Source organism: Peromyscus eremicus, chromosome 3, assembly GCF_949786415.1.
Source record: "Peromyscus eremicus chromosome 3, PerEre_H2_v1, whole genome shotgun sequence".
NCBI classification, from domain to species: Eukaryota; Metazoa; Chordata; class Mammalia; order Rodentia; family Cricetidae; genus Peromyscus; species Peromyscus eremicus.
Genome location: NC_081418.1, coordinates 96,181,748 through 96,202,809, shown reverse-complemented (window position 1 = coordinate 96,202,809; position 21,062 = coordinate 96,181,748). Strand labels below are relative to the sequence as shown.

The 21,062-nt window shown below is 49.3% G+C and overlaps 1 protein-coding gene across 2 annotated transcripts in view; it reads right to left on the bottom strand.

The window, feature by feature from the left end:
- The window catches only part of Sfxn5 (sideroflexin 5), a 126,005-nt gene that overhangs the window by 53,950 nt on the left and 50,993 nt on the right, over positions 1-21,062 (bottom strand). For both annotated transcript variants that reach the window (XM_059256762.1, XM_059256763.1), the window contains exons 7-9: positions 6,563-6,616; positions 5,773-5,829; positions 4,544-4,609 (exon numbers count right to left, since the gene is read on the bottom strand). In XM_059256762.1, the coding sequence (XP_059112745.1) occupies positions 4,544-4,609; positions 5,773-5,829; positions 6,563-6,616 (177 nt within the window). The remainder of the gene's footprint in view (positions 1-4,543; positions 4,610-5,772; positions 5,830-6,562; positions 6,617-21,062) is intronic.

The window sequence follows — 21,062 nt, the reverse complement described above, 5'->3', positions numbered from 1 at the left end:
TACCAAGGGTACAGTAATATTTCTTCTCAAATCTCAGTAAGCCCGAGTGGAAACAGGACAAAGGAGCCTTTATGTTAACTGAAGAGTATGTGAGTAAGCTGGAGTGGGGTGCAGAGGCTCTGCTCGACTTCAGTCCATGCTCAAATTTTCCCATCTGTAAAATGGGGCTGAACTAGCACAGTGCTGGCACTCTGTAAGGACTAGCCATTGGTACTGCTTGAGTGGCTGTTTACTGACCTGACCAAGGGCACGTGGGGTTGCCGGCAAGCAATGAGAACCACAAGACTCCCTGGGCCTCTCCCTGCAGACAAGACTCCCTGGGCCTCTCCCTGCAGACAAGACTCCCTGGGCCTCTCCCTGCAGACATGACTCCCTGGGCCTCTCCCTGCAGACATGACTCCCTGGGCCTCTCCCTGCAGACAAGACTCCCTGGGCCTCTCTCTGCAGACATGACTCCCTGGGCCTCTCCCTGCAGACATGACTCCCTGGGCCTCTCCCTGCAGACAAGACTCCCTGGGCCTCTCCCTGCAGACAAGACTCCCTGGGCCTCTCCCTGCAGACATGACTCCCTGGGCCTCTCCCTGCAGACATGACTCCCTGGGCCTCTCCCTGCAGACAAGACTCCCTGGGCCTCTCCCTGCAGACAAGACTCCCTGGGCCTCTCCCTGCAGACAAGATTTCCTGCAGACAAATGCTGCATCTAACATAGGAAGGACTGGGGGAAAGGAGGTCTGCATTGTTCTTTAAGGAGAGGCCAATGTAGCTAAGGCTTGGCTGAAGATGAAGGAGTCAGGGATAGGACACCAAAGTGTCTCTTGTCATTAGGGTCCACCAACCCACCCCTGGCAAGTCACAGATGTCAGCACTAAGCTTTCCTCCCCAGCCCCAGGTCCATCCCCACCCAGGAACCAGTGGTCAGTGGGTTGCACCTGCCACCTCCTACTTCTGCCCAAGACCCTGCACTGGCCAGTCTTGGATTCCTTGTATGGCATTCACAGCCCCTAACGAAGACTACTGCTATGACTCATTGTTACTGTCACCACTGTTCTCTACATGGCAGACACTTCTGACGGTGTCCAGAATCTGTTCCTATCTTCCTGCCTGTCTCTGAATCTGCTGTGCCCTCTCTCTGGGACATCCAGCCCTGCCTTCTGCTGGCTTTCTCCATCTGTGTCATGTGTCATCCCTGGGACTGAGTTAGGTACCTCAGAGTCAGTGCCACCAGGGTTCTGACGGCCCCAGCGCTCTCCACTCACCCTCCCAGCATCTTGAAAGCCATAGCTGCAGCCCAGGCTCCTGCAAAGTGTCTGGCCCATCCCAGGCTTTGCAGAAAGAGCGAGGATCCTGCCTGCTCTCTCCCTTCATAGAGATCATGAGGGCCAGCCTAGAAGCATTCCACATGAACTTCAGAAGAAAAACACAAAGAAAACCGCGCGAGGCTTCCTTTGTTAAAAGACGGCAAACTGTTAGGTTTTAAAAATAACTTAAGACGGGATTTCTTTTTTATTCTAAAGCAAGTGCCCAGACATTGCCAAATCTATTTAGGAGGGCCCCAGAGAAGCTTCTCACCCCAACAGTCCAGGGCCCAGCATGAGGCTTCAATTGGGGGGAATGTCTGATTGGTGAGGGGGTGCTACTGGCCAAGGTCAAGAGTTCTCCAGAGAGAGAGAGAAAGAGAGAGAGAGAGAGAGAGAGAGAGAGAGAGAGAGAGAGAGAGAGAGAGAGAGAGAAAGAGGCTCTGCAGACCCCACAGAGGAAGTTGCACCTCAGCTTAGCTTAGTCTCTGGGCTCTGCTCTCAGCCCATCAGGCCCCATCTAGCCACCTGCTTGTAGGGACTCGTTTTAATTAATGCCAGAACTGGGCCAACCACTGGGGCCGTGACACTTGTTTGCAGGTCATCTGCTCCTAACAGGCTCGCCCTGGGAGGGGATTTGTCTCTAATTGAAGCCGAAATCAGTTAATGAGGCTGCAGGGCCTGGGGTTCCAGGGAACAAGGGAGAGGAAAATAAAATCAAGCCCCTGTCTCAGGCAGTTTTGTGATTTATACACACAAAGGAAAAGAAAGCAAGCTGCCGATTTTCCAAGTCAGGAACTCCACTCCATCTGCCTGAGTGAGCCCCTCGCTGTGAGAAGTCGTCAGGCAGAGGGGCATGCCACTGCTAAGGCTCAGGCTCCTGGAGAGGAGAGGAGGGGCCTCTCAAGGCCAGCGATCAATCAGCAGCCTAATTAATAGGTATTTATGGCACAGGGCTCTATGGTTCCCTCTGTGGGGGACAGGACAGATGCCTGTCCCTAGCTAACTTGTAATCCACTGGGGACAATGAGAGGACAGGGTGTGACTGAGTGTGGGAAGAACAAGAGGTTTCTGGGACTTAGGTCAAGGAAAATCTCCTCTGGGGGAATCTGGGAACCAAGCAAAGAGGAGGAGGTGGAGGGTGTCCCGCACTGTGCAAGCACAGCCCAGTGTGAAGGCCCAAGGCCCAAGCAACTCTGCCGGGTTCTATGTTCCTCCACCAGGCTATCTGAGCACGGTACAGGCCTGGGAAGTGTAGGGATGGAATGAACGGGACCCCACCACCAGCTGGATCCTAAGGACTGGGACTCAGAGAGGCCAGAGCTTTCAGAAGTAGAATTCCTGAGCCACAGGCCCAAGGGGAAGGTACCAGGGCAATGACCTCTTCACTCAAGCCCTTCCCTGTGTGGCCTCCCTCCTCCTAGACCCTTCCGCTTCATCAGAACATCTCCAGAAAGGGAGAGACTGTTGAAATAGCTGAGCCAGGGAGGCTCCGAACTCCTCTTGCCTCACAGAGCGGGGAGGTGGTGAATGGGCCCTCTCCCCTCTCAGGAGAGCCCTGGCCCAGCAGAGTCAGGAAGCCTCCGTCTTTCTGACTCCCACACTAAGCTCACGCAGGGTTGCAGGGCTACCAGGCAGATTTGCAGTTTTTCTACAGTGAGCCGTCTACACAGGTCTGGCTGCATATAGCTTCTAACTGGCAGTAAGGCACAGGATTCAGGGGAAGAATGAGATCCCAGGCACAGGAAGGGATGGCCCACTTAACAGCCACTTGGAGATGGCTTGGTCTGCGTGGGAGTGAAATAAAAGAGGCCGCTTGAGGACAGCCCCAAAGCTCCACTTTAGAAGAACAGCAATAGCAGTGAGTGTGTAGGATGAATGGCTTGTCACACAGTGTGTACAATTATGTTTAGTGACAGAAGAGATGAGGGAAGAGGGTTGATCAAAAGATTAGTGTATGTGAATTCTTTCTTCGTGCTCATTTGCATTTTCTATTTTTTTAAAAAAATTTTTTTAAAATTGCTTTTATGTGCGTGTTTTGCCTGCATGTATGTGCACCATGCGTGTACAGCACCTGTGGAGGCCAGAAGAGAGTTCCAGATGGTGGTGAGCCACCACGAGGGTGCTGGGAATCAAACCCAGGTCCTCTGGAAGAGCAGCCTGTGCTCTTGGCTGTTCACTCATCTTAGTGGTCAAGACGAAGTCCCATGGAGCCCAAGCTGACTCAAACTCACTACATACCTGGGATGACTGAGCTTCTGGTCCTCCTGCCTCCACCCCAGGAGTTCTGGGTACAGGCATGGACCACCATGACCTGTTTCATGTGGTGCTGGGGATCAAAACCAAAGCTCTGCACATGCTAGCCAGGCACTCACTGGCCGGGCCGCATTCCCAGCCCTGATTCGTACTTCCGTTCTTTTCTGACAATTAATGCATTTGTTGTGTTATTCGTGACAGAAATGGAAGGCACTTCACCCCCTGGAGTTGGTTAGAAGAAGCCACTCCAAAGGGGATCCAGGAAGTGACATACATACAGGGGTAGGAACGAGGTTGGACAATGTCTCAGAGGCTTGACTCCTCGCTCTGGCTGTGGCCCATGACACTCTGTTGCCTGCTGCTGTCCCCAGTTGGGAACCACCAATCCCACTCTCACTCAGTCCAGCTTTATTCTTACAGGTCTGCAAAGACTCAACATGAGCCGGGCCTGAAGAGCTCTCTAAACCTTCCGGGGAGGCTGGACGAGTGACCCTCCAGCCAAGACTGAAGAGATTGCATAGAGACAATTCTGTCCCCTCTATACCAGTCCCACTGAAGGCCAACGGCCTTCTCTAAGTGACAAGTAAAGACCCAGAAAAAGACACACACCCCCTTTACTCATGGGGCCTCAGGCTTCACACAGTTGCTGTCCAGGGACCCCTAGCTCAGTTAGGGAGAGGAAATTCCTGAGTCTGGAAGCAGTGAACTGGGACTGTAGACAGCCAGAGACTGTGCCCAGAGGCTGCTCTGTGGAAAATCCTGCACTAGGGAGACAGAGTGGAGCCATTCTAAAGAGAGTGCTGGGTGCAGGGACAGAGAGATGGCCGACCTCCCAACCCTGAACTCTGCATCTCCATCCTCCCCGATGCCCTGGAGTGCCAATTTGTGTTCTTCCTATCAGGGCCTCTTCTCTGAAACACGGCTGGGCATCCCTTGCAGACCCCACTCCCCACACCCTGGCAGCAGCCCATGGGAGCTGGGTGGTTACTCACAGCAATGGAGACAGCACTGATGACAGCCCCCAGGTAGCCCTGGATGAACTTGGATGCAGGTGAAGGCTGGAAGACAGGCAGAAAGGTAGACACACTGGGTGTCCAAAGCCCCAGTGGTCTCCTTGGCCAGTGAGAAGCACTCCCTCAGGAAGCCAAAGGGGCCCAGGCCTCCCTCAGCAACCTTCGAAGCAGAACATACAAGGCAGGGGCAGGTATCACTGGGCTCCTTTACTTCCGCCCTGTTCTGGAAAGATCTGGGCAGACACTGCTGACTGACAGTGGGAAACAGAAGGGGCCCACACAGGTCCTTTATGCCCAAGCTGTTAGGGTCCCATTAGGAAGGCTGTGTTGTGAGCAGGTGTTTAGGCCTGGCACACTGTCTGTGTGAGATGGCATTGTCTCACCAGCCAGTCTAGCTGGCTCTCACAGCCCCCTCAGCCCAGGCATCAGGGGGCTTCACTGTCAGTACATTACTGTTGCCCAGTAGTTCCACAGAACAAAAGATCTCAAGTCCCAACATAAAGAAGAGTTAAAGGAAAGCTGAAGAACCTGTCTTTGCTACAGCTGCAGTTTGGAGGTAGCTGGCTTAAGGTTATATAGGTGGCAACTGAGTGGAACCATATAGGTGAGACCTGCAAGAGAGACTAGGTATGCAGGGTTAGATGAGACGGTGTCCTTCGAGTCTCTGGCCCCTCAAGTTCCCACTACAAAGGCCAGCTTCTAACTCTGCTGTCTTTGCCACTGTCAGAAAATATTAAGAATGGCCCCTCAGAGGGAACCTAGATTCCTCTGGATCTGAGGATGGCCCAGAAGGAAAGATGGCCTTATCAGAGACCAGCTGTGTGGTCAGCAATCTGGAGCTGGGGACACTGAGCTGGTTCCTAGTGAGTTCAGAAGCTTAGGGCAGTTCAATCCTCAGGACCCTGATGCCTTCTGGATCCAGTACTGGAGTGCACAAGCTTCTCTGCGAGAACCCAGAAGCCAGCAGAACTCACGCCTGACAGACCTCCCCTTATTTTACCCACCTCTTGCAGGGCTCTTCCCAGAGGCTCCTGCGGACCCATGCCAAGCAAGCTGAATGCCACTCGCCTGTGGGGCTGGCAGCATAAACAAGTGCTCAAAGCGGGCAGTGCTTGACACCCATGATGGTGGCCTGTCGCACTGCAGGGAGAATGACCAGGTCGTTCCCACCTGAACCTGACACGCGCAGGGAAGGCGGCAACACTCACCTTGGTAGCGTTGCGGTTTGCATAGTTCACACAGGCGTTATGGCTCTGGTTCAGCCACTGAAGGCAACAAGGAGAGATGTGAGGGAAGGGACGGTCGCCTCTACAGAAGACCCCACCTCTACCCCTGCCAGAAATCATGGGAAACTGTCTCTACATGTACAGAGAGGTGAGGACTCTGAGGTGATGTCTAGGTGAGTATGGAAGCTTGGGGTGGAGGTACGGTCCTCAGGATGCTGATACCATTTGCATTCAAGATCTGAACGTACAAACCGTCCCGGAAGAATCCAGAAGCTAGTGGGATTCACCTCCTACAGAGCCTCCATTATCTGACCCTTCTCTGCCTGCCAGAGGCTCTGTTAGAAGCAACAGGAGCTTCTTTCTGGTTAGCATGACCCTGACATCAGAAAGAGGCCACAGGCCTCGGGTCATTGACCATGGGTCACGCAACCAATGGACAGAATGAGTTGCCACTAATGTGCCATTGTGTTCCCGGTGAGGGTACATGGTCCCTCATCACCTCCATCTGAAGGTTAAAGTGACACAAGTGCCTGGCATCACACTGGGGTGCTGGGGGCCTGTTCAGCAGAAATGAGGTCTTGGTGGTTTAGGGATAAGGGCAGGGGATAGAAGCACTCGACCCAGGGGCCTGGATGAAGCAGAAGACAATGGGGTGAGGAAATTCCATACCAGTGTGTGTGTGTGTGTGTGTGTGTGTGTGTGTGTGTGTGTGTGCACGTGTGTGTGCATGTGTGCGCGCCTGCCTGCAGAAACCCTCTCCACAGGTTCTTACCTGCCAGAAGACAGTGGATGCCAGCGTCTGGTTGGGCAAGAGAAGACCCACCACCTAGGGAAGTGAGAGGGTAGGTTGAGGAAGGCAACAGAAATGCCCAAAGCTTTTGGGGGTTCTGTTTGCTTGCTTGTTTTACTTTTTTGAGACAGAGTCTCACTGTATCCAGGCTAACCAGCAATGTAGTAGGTAGCCCAGGCTAGCTTTGAAATCACAGCTCCTGTTGCAGCCTCTCGAGTGATGGGATTACAGGTGTGTACCACCATGCCTGGTTTACCCCACAAGTTTGCAAAGCAAAAGTATATAGCCATGGACAAGAGGAAATTGGAGCTCTATGGACACTGGTGTGGTCTGGTATGCAGGTGCACAGTGATGCCAACAGTGAGGCTGGATGTGATAAAAACAATTGAGTGTAGAATTACATTACTGTGTAATCCTTCTCATATGAAAGAAAAAAATACAGCTGTCTACCCAACACACACATCCCAACACACACATCCACACTCGCACACTCACTCACTCACACACACATACTCACTCACACTAACACACACATACACACATACACACACATCCCAACACACACATACACACTCGCACACTCACTTACACACACATACTCACTTACACTAACACACACACACACATACACACACACACAGAGCAACTGTAGTTAGCAGAATTAGCTGTGGATTTCCATGGAAGTCATTCCAGACTACTTTCTCATGGTCTTCTGACTTCTGCCTTTTTATTAACAATGGATTTTATTTATTTCCACAACTGGAGGGAGCAATAAAAACAAATGAGCAAGCAAAAGGAACCTCACCTCTTCCCCTCAAGTAGACCGAACCCTTCTCCTATAGGATTCTTGTGAGAATTAAATAATCTCAATGTCCTTCAAGGGATTCATACATAGAATCTGGGGAAATGTACCACTGCTAAGCCTTCACCAAGAGTAAACTGACACTGTAGTTAAGCTAACGACTGGGCCACAGGTCATGTGCTAAAGGCTTAGTCCATGAGGGCACTACAAAACTCATCCCTGAGTTACTAGGGGGAGGTAAGTCACTGAGATGGTGCCTTTGAAGGCATAGCCTGTCTCTAGGCATTTCCCCTCATGCATGCTCTCGGCCTCCCGTCCACACACCCTGAGCTGTTTTGCTCAACCATGGATGTGCTCTCTGCCACAGTGCTCTGCCTCATCACAGGCCTAGAAGCAGCAGAACCAAGTGACCATGGACCGATACCTCTGAAACCGTGAGCGAAATCAAACCCCTTTCTCCTTTACGCTGCATTCTGTTACAACGGGAAGCCAGCACACTGAGTGGATGAATGGATGAACAAACACACTAGGTATGCTTATAGACCCATTGTGCCTCAAACCCAAATAGCACTGGAATCTAGACTTGCTGGCTGCCTGTAAAAGAATTTGTTATTTATTTATGTGTACGAGTTTCTGCCTCTGTGTGTGTTTCTATGCATGGAGGCCAAAAGAGGCCACTGGATCCCCTGGAGCTGAAGTGATAGGCATTTGCAAATTGCCTGATGTAGGTGCTAGCGGCTGAACTCAGGTCCTCTGGCAGAGGAACAAGGGCTCTTAACTACTAAGCCAGTGGTTCTCAACCTTCCTAATGCTGCAACCCTTTAATACAGTTCTTCATGTTGTAGTGACCATCAACCATAAAATTATTTTGTTGCTACTTCAAAATTGTAATTTTACTACTATTATGAATCATAATGCAAATATCTGATATACAGGAGATCTGATATGCAATCTTTGTGAAAGGGCCATTTAAACCCCAAAGGGGTTGCGATCCACAGGTTGAGAACCACTGCACTGAACCATCTCTACACACACACACACACACACACACACACACACACACACACACACCCTTTTTAAACAGTCTTATGTGTCCTAGGATGGCCTTGTAGTTGTTGTATAGCTGAGGATGATCTTGAAGTTTCTGTCTTGCCTCTATCTCCCAAGTCCTAGGATCGCAGGAAACAGACCCATGCTGGGGTGCTGAGGATTGAATCCAGGGTTTTGCGCATGCCAAGCAAGCACTGAGCTACATCTCCAGCCCTGATTTTTGTGTGTGTGTGTGTGTGTGTGTGTATGTGTGTGTGTGTGTGTGTGTGTGTGTGTGTGGCTGTGACTGTGTCTCTGACTGTGTCTGCACACACAAACACCAAGGCTCATGCATTTGGAGGTCAGAGGACAACTTTTAGGAATCAATTCTCACTTTCCATCTTGTTTTGAGGTGAGGTCTCTCTTGTCTCTGTCCCTGCACTGCGTGCTCCAGGCAAGCCAGCCCATGAGCTCTGGGCAATTCTCCTGCCTCCACTTCCCATCACACTATGGAAATGTTTGGTTATAGATGCACACTGCCACCTCCAGCGTTTTACATGGGATCTGTGGATCCAAACTCAAGGATCTGAACACAGGTCATCACAGCAAGGGCTTTAACCACTGAATCATCTTACCTGCCCCTCCGCTTTTTGAGACAGAGTCTAATATAGCTCAGGCTGGCTCAGAACTTCCTACGTAGCTGAGGATGATCTCAAACTTCTGATCCTCCTGCCTCTGCCTCGAACGTGCCGGGCTTACAGGTGTGCACCACCATGCCTGGCTGATCTCGACACTGGCTGCACCTTGGACATCAAGGACTTGTGTGAGTCTCTTGAGTTTACCTTTGGAGTGTTTGTGTGCAAAGCAGCATCTACCAAGTACGGCTGCATATGGGGAAAATGTGCACAGCCATCCACATATTGACTTATTTATTATTCCTGTAGATAAAATGGCTCTTTGGCAAGAATTTCCGCAAGGAACAAGTATAAACATTCAATACTATGCAGTAAATCAAATTCTAGACATCCTTAGCAGCATTAGTAAATCATGTTTTAAACATTAAAATGTTTTAAAACAGTGAACACACACGCACATTTATATTTGTTGGCCCATATCAGTTTGAATAAAATTATATAACGTGAAGCCATTCCACAGCTCTGACAGGAGCTACGTACAGGAATTTTCTTCCAGGGTGAAATCTCTACTTGATTCTTTTGTGCATTGGCCACTTAGGGCAATGCACTGAGATCTAGGCAGGAAACCATGGGCCTCAGCTGCCGCTCTATTTAGCCTTGTGGTCTCAGATTCATGATTTCTTCTGGAGCTTGACCTTTCTGTCCTATAAGGAAAAATATTGACCTTGAAGTGCTAGATCAATTCCACACATACTCCACCCCAGCGTATGTTGTGTTGTGTTTGGGATGTGTTTGTGTGTACATGCATGGGGAGGCCCGGGGAGATGTAGAATGTGTTCCTCAATCACTCTCCACCCGTTTTTATTATTTATTTTTAATGTACATATATGAGTGTTTTGCCTACATGTATGTCTATGTATCACTTACATATAGTACCTACAGATGCCAGAAAAGAGTGTTGGATCTCCTAGGGTTGGAGTTAGAGATGGTTGTGAGTTGCCATGAGCTGAGAAGCTAGCCCACATCTTCTGCAAGAACAGCCGATGTGTTTAACCACTGAGCCATCTCTCTAGCCCTACCACCTTTATGCTTTGAGACAGGCTCTCACTGAAACTGAATCTCTGGCGGGCCAATAAGCTTTAGGGATCTACCTGTCTCCACGCCCCTCGTCCACCACGCTAGGGTTGCAGGCACACACTACTGTGCCTGGATTTTCCCGTGGATTCCAGGGATCCAAACTCAGGTCTTCACACTTGCATAACAGGCACTTTTCAGATTTAGCCATCTACATCCCTCCCCCAGCTCAGTTTAAAAGTCTATTCTCAGGTTCTAACTGTCTGGAGAGGTAACTCCATCATCTGTGAGGCGCTGTCTCCCAAGGGATCCAGGTATTTCTTTTCTTCCTTGGGTCTCTAGTCAGAGTAAAGAGAAACTGAACCTAGAGTGACAGAGGAGAGCTGAGGGGAGGGGGGGTCACTCACGTATTTACACACAAGCACACGAGTGGCCACCTCTTAAACTGGGGCAACTCGGACTGTCCACTGATGGGTGTTCAGGTACCCCACCATCTGTGGTTTATATAGCATCAGACTGCAGACTATGCAATACAACCCTCACCCTCAAATCCCAACTTTCTGGATGATGCCTAAGCCACCAGGAACATCCTCAGACACCATTACCTGGGACTCTGTGTACCACCAAGGCACCTACTGTCCAGGATGGTCACTGCACTTGGAATCATGGGGTTCCCTCACTGAATTACCTCAAAGACACTTTCTGGTTTCTGAATCAGAGGTCGTATGTCCAAGCAACTGGTTTGCATCTGTCTTGCAGTCTCTGGGCCATTTACCTGTGTCTGACCAGTAAGAAACCTAGGTCAGGGTCAGCAAGATGGCTCAGTGGACAAAGTGTTGGCCATGCAAGCCTGACAACTTGAGTTCTAGCCTTAGAACTACTTACACTTTGACTCCTCAGAGTTGTCCTCTGACCTCCACACATACATAGTGTTACACACACACACACACACAAATAATAATAATAATAATAATAATAATAACAACAACAATAAATAAAGGAAAAAGCAGCAGCTGGGGCCAGCTTTCTCTGTCCACAGATCTCATGGATATAGACCACACTGCTCATTTTCTTACCCATTCCCAGCCTCATGGTCTTCCCTTCGCTAACGTTTTTTTTGGCGTCACTTTTAACTTTACTTGTTTTGTTCTATAGTATGCGTTTTTAAAACTGACATATACTCTTTTCTAGAATAATCCAGAGCCCTAAATAAATTTGTACCTAGGCTAAGTCAGACACACTCCCATTGCACATGACTCTGACTAGCAAGTGTTTGACTATGTTGAAAACCCTTGCTGCCTGCGGTAACACAAGCCTGGTGTCCATGCCAGTACCCCAAACCACTGAAACTTCCCCATGTCTTTCTTAAAGAGATCGCCTTATTGGCCGACCCTGCCAACATGAATCACCTAGCATAACCTGATAATAAGGAGGGCACTATAAAATAGAGATGACTTTCCATATTTTGCCGAGGCCTTGAGAAGTGCAGGGATCTTCCCAAACCTTTTACAGTAAATTCAAGAGTTGGGTCTCTCAATCTCTAGCTTGGCAATCTGGTTCTGATTTTAGGGCACTCCCTCTAGCTCGTCTCCGTAAGCACAAAGTAAGAGGGGGTTCAGTTACCGCTCTGGCCTGTTAATGGGGCATAGTGTATATTGTGTGCCCCGAAGCTTCCAGCAATGGCAGGGTGGGAAGTGGGGAGATTAGAGGGTCCCTGTGATGGTGGTAAGATTTAGCTGAGGTGGGAAGACTCCCCCCCACGCAATGTAGACAGCCCTATAAAGAAGTGAGTTAGCTGAGCACTTCATTCATCTGCTTCCTGAGAAGTGGATTTAATGTGACCAGCTGCCTCAGTCCCTGCTGCCATGACTTCTCACCGTGAGGGACAATGTCCTCAAACTACAAGCCCAAACAACCCCTTCTTTACTTAAATTGTGTCTATCGGGCATCTCCTCACAGCGAAGAGAAAACTAACCCGAATACTCCCTAACCACAAAACACCAAGTCCAGACGAGTCAGGAAGACAGCTAGGCAGGTCAATGAGGCACATGGGAGTGAGCAAGGCTAATGGACCCTAACACTCGAGCAGGACTTTAGGAAGGCCAGGGTTGACTATTGGCCAAAGAGGTCGACTTCTGCTGAGGTAGACATGTGTGCGTGAGTGCATGTATGTCAGTGTGTGTTTGTCTATGTGTGACAGAAGCCAGGCAACTGAGGCATCAGGGACAACAGAGCCACTGATCTGACTGAGGAGAATGTCCCAGAAATTGGCAAAAGACAATCTGGAGAGGGTAAAGATAGCAGACCACGGACACCAAAGAACCCTCTGTGGTCTGAGGCAGGTGCTCTAGGACCCTGCCCTCTGGGTCCCTATAGCCAGGCAGGGCCCAGAGCTCATGATGCAGCCTCGTTCCCTATTAGGCAATGCACAGCACCATCTGCACAGTCCCAGGAGCAAGAGCAGGCATTTTATAACTTCCTTTTCTTTTTCAGTCTACATTAAAAATAAATGTTCCCTTCAGCTCTCAGATGTATATCTCTGGTGCAACCTGCCCACATTCCCTCCTGCTGCCCTTTCCAGAACATGGCAGGGGAAGGGAAGGAAGAGAGGGAGAGAGGGAGCCAGTCCACCCGGCTGATGCCAGTGGATCACACCTCTTCCAAGAGGGAAGCGCGGCAGGCATGGCCACACATGGTGGAGAGTGCCCAGAATGCATGGGGACCAGGGAAAGTGGAAGTAGAGGAAGCGGGAGCCAACAGCCAGGCTTTCTTCCCGCCCCCACCCTCCCGCGCTGCAGGACCTTGGCCAAATCACACATCCATCTTTGCATTTATAGTTCATGCAGTGGCTGGAGTCCCCTCTACAGCGCCAGCCCTCTGCTGGCTGTCCTCTCCACACATCTGTGGGTACCATGGGCCATCCAGTCCTATCACTTGTCCTGCTGTGAACTAGTGATCGATGGATGCTGGAGCCAAGACTGACCCAAGCAAGTTACCGGAGCTCTTCACACCTGTCTTCACCTGTTAAATAAAGGACTGCCCTGGCATCTCTCGGGAGAGTCAGGACAGGAGGAAGGGCGCAGACGGAATCTGGCTCGGTGTCTGGCACATGTTCCCGGATGTCAGGTGGTGGTGTCACCCTCCTCCAGTCTAGTTCCTCTTCCAGTCTAGCCTGCCCCGCTTCTTTGAGCCCCACAGCCTGCACCTCACAACGGAGCATCATCTCAGAACATAAAGCCTTGTGTGAGTGCTTGTACACATGTGTGCATGTGTGTCACATGCAGGTACAAGCCTGTGGAGAATGGGAGGTGCAAGGGTCAGCCAGATGCGGCAGACCATAGATAGACAGCAAGGATCAGAACCAGCTCCGTTTGAACCTCTCCCAGAGGCTGACTCCCGATAATCAGGAGTCCCTAAGAATGTGTGCAGAGTGTGGGGTGTCTGTGGCACAGCACTGCAGCCTTCACTGTCTAGGGACACCACATACAGAGTTACGTCGATGCTGGCACTGGAATCAGCACGCCTGGCATTACCGTCTTCACTCTTGCTATCGGCTCCCAAACAACCTTGCTCAGCACCCCACCCACCTGGGCTCTGGGGCTGAAGAGGGACAATGTGTGCCCCTCTAAGGATAAAATAGAGAACGGACTCAGTAGCTCCCACCTGGAAAATAGTTCAAAAGAAAACTCACCCCCTTATTCCATCGCTCCTTCAGCGTCCTAACTGCTATAGACAGACGAGGTTGTTGTTTTTTTTTTTTTTTTTTTTTTTTTTTTTAGATTTCTTTGCATTTGTATTTATGTGTATACATGTGGGTATGTGCATGAGTGCAGTGCCCACAGAGGCTACTTGAAGGCTTTAGATTCCCTGGAGGTGGAATTAAAGGCAGTTGTGAGCTGCCCAATGTGGGTGCTAGGAACTGAACTCAGGCCCTCTGGGAGAGCAGTCAGTGTTGTTAGCCTCTGAGTCATCTCTTGAACCCAAACAGCACCTCAAACACCCAGTCTCCTGGCCAGGAGTGTCACCTGAGCTGCTGAATCGAGGTGGGGGAGTAGGGGGGAGTGTATGTTACCTGAGCTGCTGAAGTGTGTGGGGGGGGCACAGGCCAAGCTCAGACCTGAGCAGTATCTACACCTTGCCACTTCCCATATCACTCTCAGTTGATGGAAAGACTTTGCGCAGAGCTCATAACAAGTTCAAGGCCAGTTGAGCTTCATAAGACTGTGCCCCCCCCATATATATATATATATATATACATATGGGGTTCAGTAGTGAAGGGCACTTATTCTTGCAGAAAAACCTGGCTTCAGTTCCCAGCCCCTAACATGGTGGCAACCAACTGTCTATGACTCCAGTTATAAGGGATCTGACGCCCTCTTCTGACTTCCGTGGGCAGTGCATGCACACACATGCAGGTAAAACACACACACAACATAGAAATAAACAAATCTAAAGGGGGCATTGGGAGATAGCTCTGTTAGTAAATGGCTTGCTGTACAAGGACCTGAGTTTGACCCCCAGCACACACATAAGAAGCTGGATGCGGCAGCATGTAATCCCATCATTGAGGAGGTGGAGACAGGAGGAGTCTTGGGGGCTAGCTGGCCAGCCAATCCAGACAACTGGTTAGCTCCAGATTCAGGGAGAGTCGGTGTCTCAAACAGTAAGGTGGAAAGCAGTTCAGAAAGACACCTGATGTTGACCTCTGGCCTCCAAACACGAGTCTGTACACCGGCATGTGCACGTGTGTGCACACACAAGCAACAAAAACATCAAACTATTGGGCAGTGAAACATATGTTGAGTTTCACCACAGGGTACCACCAAATTATCCCAAGTGACAGGAAAAGGGTAGGAATAACTTTGCCCTCCACCTCACTGCCTCTTAGCTCAGCACCTCTCTCCATTCCTCAGGTCTCCATTCAGATCGAGGTTCAGCTCCTTGGCAGGCTCCCATCATCCTCCCCTTCCTCCTAACATTCACCTCGGCTGGCTTCAGGTTTGCAGTCTGTTTCCCCAGAACTGCCCTCAGCTTTGGAGGTGAGAAGTCAGAGGGTGTTCACAACCCTCACCAGTGGAGCGCCTGTCTTTTGAGACCTTCCCTTCCTACCTCCTCCTCCTCCTCCTCCTCCTCCTCCTCCTCCTCCTCCTCCTCCTCTTCCTCCTCCTCCTCCTCCTCTTCTTCCTTTCCTTCCTCCTCCTCTTCTTCCTCCCCCTCTTCCTCTTCTTCCTTTCCTTCCTCTTCCTCCTTCTCTTCTTCTTCCTCCTCCTCTTCCTCCCCCTCTTCCTCTTCTTCCTCCTCTTCCTCTTCCTCTTCTTCCTCCCCCTCTTCCTCTTCTTCCTCCTCTTCTTCCTCCCCCTCTTCCTCTTCTTCCTTTTCTTCCTCTTCCTCCTCCTCTTCCTCCTCCTCTTCCTCTTCTTCATTTTCTTCCTCTTCCTCATTCTCTTCCTCCTCCTTCTCCTCTTCCTCCTCCTCCCCTTCCTCCTCCTCTTCCTCTTCATTTTCTTCCTCTTCCTCCTTCTCTCCCTCTTCCTCCTCTTCCTCCTCCTCTTCTTCCTCCCCCTCTTCCTCTTCCTCCTCCTCCTCTTCCTCCTCCTCCCCTTCCTCCTCCTCTTCCTCTTCTTCCTTTTCTTCCTCTTCCTCCTTCTCTCCCTCTTCCTCCTCTTCCTCCTCCTCCTCTTCCTCCTCCTCCTCAACAGCTGCCTCTCACAGACCTGCCACGGCTGGAGGACCCAACAGCTTGCTAGTTTTTTTTCCTTGTGCTTTGCCTCCATCTTCTGATTTATATGGCTAATGATCTGAATGAAAAGTAACACTTTGGTGCATCAGGGATGTCACTGCTATTTAAAGGTTGCGGCCATCTCAAGAAGTACCTTTTGTCAAGACTGTGCCTAACCTTGGTTGGCGGCGTCTAGCTTTAACTGGACTGACAACTCTTGCGTGGTATGGATGGGGTCAAAATGACTGTTATTTGGTGGCACTGGAGGTGGGGGGGGAACTAGGATTGGGATTAGGATATTAGAGAAAGCAGTTTGGGTTAGGAAGGACTTGGGATGCCAGGAAAGCCCTGAGACATGGACAAGCCCCAACATAAAGTAGACCCTTCGCCCTACCCACACAGTGGACATTCAGTGACCTCAGGAGTGCCTTCTGAGTCTTGGGGTTTCTATATTCATGGGAGCATCTGGAGCAGGAAGAAAAGGCTCAGATTGTGTAACCCAAGCCTAGAATGTCCCAAGAAAGTCAGAATCTATGACCAGGAAGGTAGCTGAGTTGGTATAGTGCTTGTCTAACATGCACAAAGCTCTAGGTTCCATGCCCAGCACTGCATGAACCAGTTTCAATGATGCACACCTGTAATCCTAGCACTTGGGAGGTGGAGCAGGAGAATCAGGAGTTCAAGGCCATCCTCATTTATTTAGTGAGTTTAGGACAAGCTCAGTTATTTCTGAGGCTTTGTCTCATAGATAGATAGATAGATAGATAGATAGATAGATAGATAGATAGATAGATAGATAGATAGATAGATAGAGAGATAGAGAGAGAGATAGAGAGATAGAGAGATAGAGAGATAGATAGACAGACAGGGCATCAGACTCACTGGTCAGGGGCTCATGGTCTGTGTATTCCTCCTGAGATTTGAAAGTTCTAGGCTGGATGGGAGCATGGAGCTGAAGAGGAAGGTGCAAATGTACCCAGGCAGCCTTAGGCCCATGAAGAACAGAGCTCCTGGCACGTGAGGCATGCAGGGTACAGGCAGAAGAGTCACACAGACCTAGGGCAGGAAGCCCTGCCCCTTCTACTATGGGCTCATGGGAAGGACAGTGTTCCATACTACAGTAAGAAGCTAGGAAAAGGGCTATTGACTGTAGGAAGCACCCCCATGGTGGGAGCTTCTTAGAGGACCCTGAAACAATGGGTACTGGGCCACAGCAGCCGCAGAAGTGGCCTGGGCACACTGGCTTAGCATCCGTGCTTCTGTATAAATTGGGATCTTTTTGCCACACACTAAAGTGGGGGAAAGTTCCCATCTTTAAATGTTAAGCTTAAAATAAGCCCCGACATGGGTGCCAGTGGATCTGTGAAATCTGCTGACTAAACTGGCACCCGCGCGTGTGAGAGAACCAGCTCGTCCCTCCGGAGCCCCTGGGGTAGGGAGTGAGGTTATTCTCAGGGTACGCAGGAGGGCATGGGGTCGAGCAGGGATGCTCATGTAGGCAGGAGGCTGCTTGGATGTGGCATCTAGGAGCTTCTCAGCTGAGGTACCTGCCAGCCTTCCTCGCCCTTCCCTTCATCACTCAGGGGCCCAGCTCCTAGCACATTCGCTGGCACCCGCGTTTCTATTTCGGTAAGCGTTTTCAGTGGCTTCTACACGCGATGATTTCTTATTCACTCTGACCAGGAGCTTCATGAAGGTGTGGACTGGAACCTTCCAGACCCTTAGGACCAGTAATGAATCAATGTTCAGGGCTGTCAGGCCACAGTAGGGCATTAGAGGGGCTACTGAGGGGTGCCAGGCTTCAGATGGAAGTGCTGGAGAAGCAGTCATGTCCCTTCCATATAAGGTTAGGTTTTGATTTGGTAGTAGTGGGAGTCAAGAGTGGGACCTATGAGTTGCCATGGTGCTTGCCCATGTCCAAGCGCAGGGACAGAAAGCCATGGGTTCTCCACATCCGTGGGCTCAACTGGAGATCCACCTCTGGCCCAGTGCTCTGAATCTTGGACCATGGCTATCTGAGGCACAGAAGACCAGGATATCATGTCCCAAGCCATGCTGCCTGTTTTGCCTCAGTGGAGAGATCACTGCTGCTCTGAGGTGTCCTGTCTCCACATTCTATGCTAACTCAGAGGCTCTGCGGACAGGTCCACACTGCACATCTGCTTTCACAGTGCACAGTCCACGGCAGGGGAGGCCAGCATCCCAAGCTTGGACACCAGCAGGGCTGCAGTTCCCTACAACAATGGGTTTGCCGCAGGCCTGAGGGGAGCACCTCAGGGGCACTGGAGAAATAAAGACCGAGCGGCAAGCACACACCCGAGCGCACACAGGCTGAGGCAGGAAGATCACCAACTCAACACCAGACTGCACTATACTGCAAAACCCTGACTCAAAACAAACAAAGCACCCTAACAAAGCAGAGCTAAAGCCCTCCGCTTTGTTGATCTGTCCTAGCTGAGGGCAGCCACTGACTCTGCATGAATCCACCTGGTCATTTAGTGGGTCATGAGCCCATAGCTACCTGTGAGTGACCAGCTCAGATGCCCAGGTCTTTGGTTTAATAATATTGTCAAATGGCGTATCAATGTAAATGTTTACAAAAAATTATTATGTCGGGGGCTGAAGAGATGTTCAGTCAGTAAGGTGCTCGCCTTACAAGCACGAAGACCTGGGTTCAATCCCCCCAGGACCCACTTTAAAAGAAGTGAGGTATGGGGTGTGGTGACACACGTTTATCCTCAGCACAGGGGAAATGGGAACAGGAGGATCCTTGGGACTCATTGGCCAGCCTAGACTGCTTGGTGAGTTCCAGGTCAGTGAGGGACCCTGTGTCAAAATCAAGATGGACAGCACCTGACGAACAACACCAGTTATCTTCTGACATACACATACACAACCATGTGCGTGCACACACACCACACACACACACACACACACACAGAGACATACATGCAAACACAGAAATGACTGACAGACTCTTGCATGCCTACCTATTAACTATGCTATCCTTCTTTCTCATTCATAAAAATCTCTGTGTGACTGAGAATCATTGCGTACCAGCTAAATACCCCATGAAATGCCACAGTCGTATGGACTCCCAAGGAGACTCCTGAAAGATGGATGACTCAGTTGGGAAATATTTCACTCATATCCCTTCTTTGGCCTCACTGAAATGTGCATATGACTGGATTCCAGCAACTATCACGTGGGCTGTGAGGTGACATGTACAATAAAAACCAGCACTGAGAATGAATGATGGGGAATGGAAGACTGGGGTTCCTGACGGCCTTGGGCAGCTCTACCCACATCCAAACTTCTTTGACATTCGAGAAAAATAATTTGTTTAAGTCATTGTTACTCTGCATTTTCGGTAATATGTAGATAATCCTGCACATAACTGATAACAGTTATGCTACAAAGAAAACCACAATAAATTCTAAGTGACAGACTTACAAAGGTCATGTTCTCTGAATAAGACTAAGCTATAATAATAACAAATAATACTTTTTTAAAAGGAACCACTTCATCCTAACCAAGAGCTGGAGAGGTGACTCAGCAGCTAAGAGCAGGTGGCCCTCTTGCAGAGGACCGGGGTTCAGTTCCTCCCAAGACTCACATCAGGCAGCTCACAAACTCCTGTAACTCCAGCTCCAGGGGATCCCAGTCCCTCTTCTGAGCCTGTGCAGACTCCTGCACACACATGTGCAAACCCATACACAAGAACACATAATTAAAAATAAATCTTGGGGGGGGTTGGGGATTTAGCTCAGTGGTAGAGCGCTTGCCTAGCAAGCACAAGGCCCTGGGTTTTGATCCTCAGCTCCAAAATCAATCCAATCAATCAATCAAATCAATCAATCTTGGGGCCAGAGATATGGTTCAATGGTTAAGAGCACATATTGCTCTTGCAGAGGACCCAAGTTTGGTTCCCAGCATTATACTAAGTAGGTAACCATCAACCTGTGACCCCAGCTACAGGGAAATCTGGACACCTCTGGCCTCTATGGCCACCTGGACACCTGTGCACACACACACAAAACAATTAAAAAGAAATCTTTTTTAAATCTCAACTAAGGATTCAAAATAATAATTTCAAACTTATTTGGAAAACAATAACATAGGGTTATATTATGTATCTGTACACAACGAAAATATATGATACCAATACCTTTAAAAGGCAAATCACAGCCATAAACACTTTCAAGACAAGAAATAAGAAAATCAGGCTGGGGCCTGAGAGGGATGTCTCAGTGGGTAAATGTGCTTGCTCCAAAAGACCCCATGACCTGAATTCAAGTCTTGGAACCTACCTGGTAGAAAGTGAGAACTGACTCCAGCCATGCACCATGGCATGTGCACAACACCCCAAAAAACAAAGTAATAAAAAGACTTGTTTAAAGACTACTAGGGCCATAGGTGTAGCTCAGTGGTAAAAGTATTTGACTAGCATGCACCAAACCTGGGTTCCATCCCCAGCAACACATGAACCACGTGTGGCAATGCATGTCTGTGATTTCAGAAAGCTGGAGTTGAAGGCAGGATGACCTGAAATTCAAGGTCATTCTTGGCTACCTGGCCAACCTGGACTATTACTGGGCATTCTACAACTGAAGCCTTTTTTTCCCCTTCCTCCTATTGTCTTTTCTTTTTGAGAAGTAACCTCACTGTGTTGACCTGACTGCACGGTTCAGGTGAGCCCTCCTGTCTCGGCCTTTGGTAGAGTTCAAACTCTATGCACAAGCCAGGGAATCTGACTTCAAAAGAATAACTGTACATGATAACTTATATGTACACACACCTGGGCTTCTGCTTGTATTGTCTGAATTCAAAGCTAAGAAGACATTCATGTATTGCTTATATAAATATTAAATATTTTATTTTTAAATCTTAATTACTTTTAGTCACAGTTTCACATATCTTAGGGATTTGAACTCTTTGTAGCTGAAGCTGGCCCTGAACTCCTGATCCTCTTGTCCCCCATCTCCAAAATGCTGAGATTACAGGCATGTGCTAGCATTAAAATATTCTTTATAAAAAAAAAAAAAAACTCTTGGTGGTATTTTGAATCCCAAGGAACATATTCATATATTACTTGTATAAATATACATCTTTTTTTCTTTTAATCCTAGAGATATTTTTGAACTCCAAAGATAAGAGAAAAATATATCAATGATTCCCAAAGAAATGGAAAAATTTACTTACAAAAGAAAATACATTTGAGCC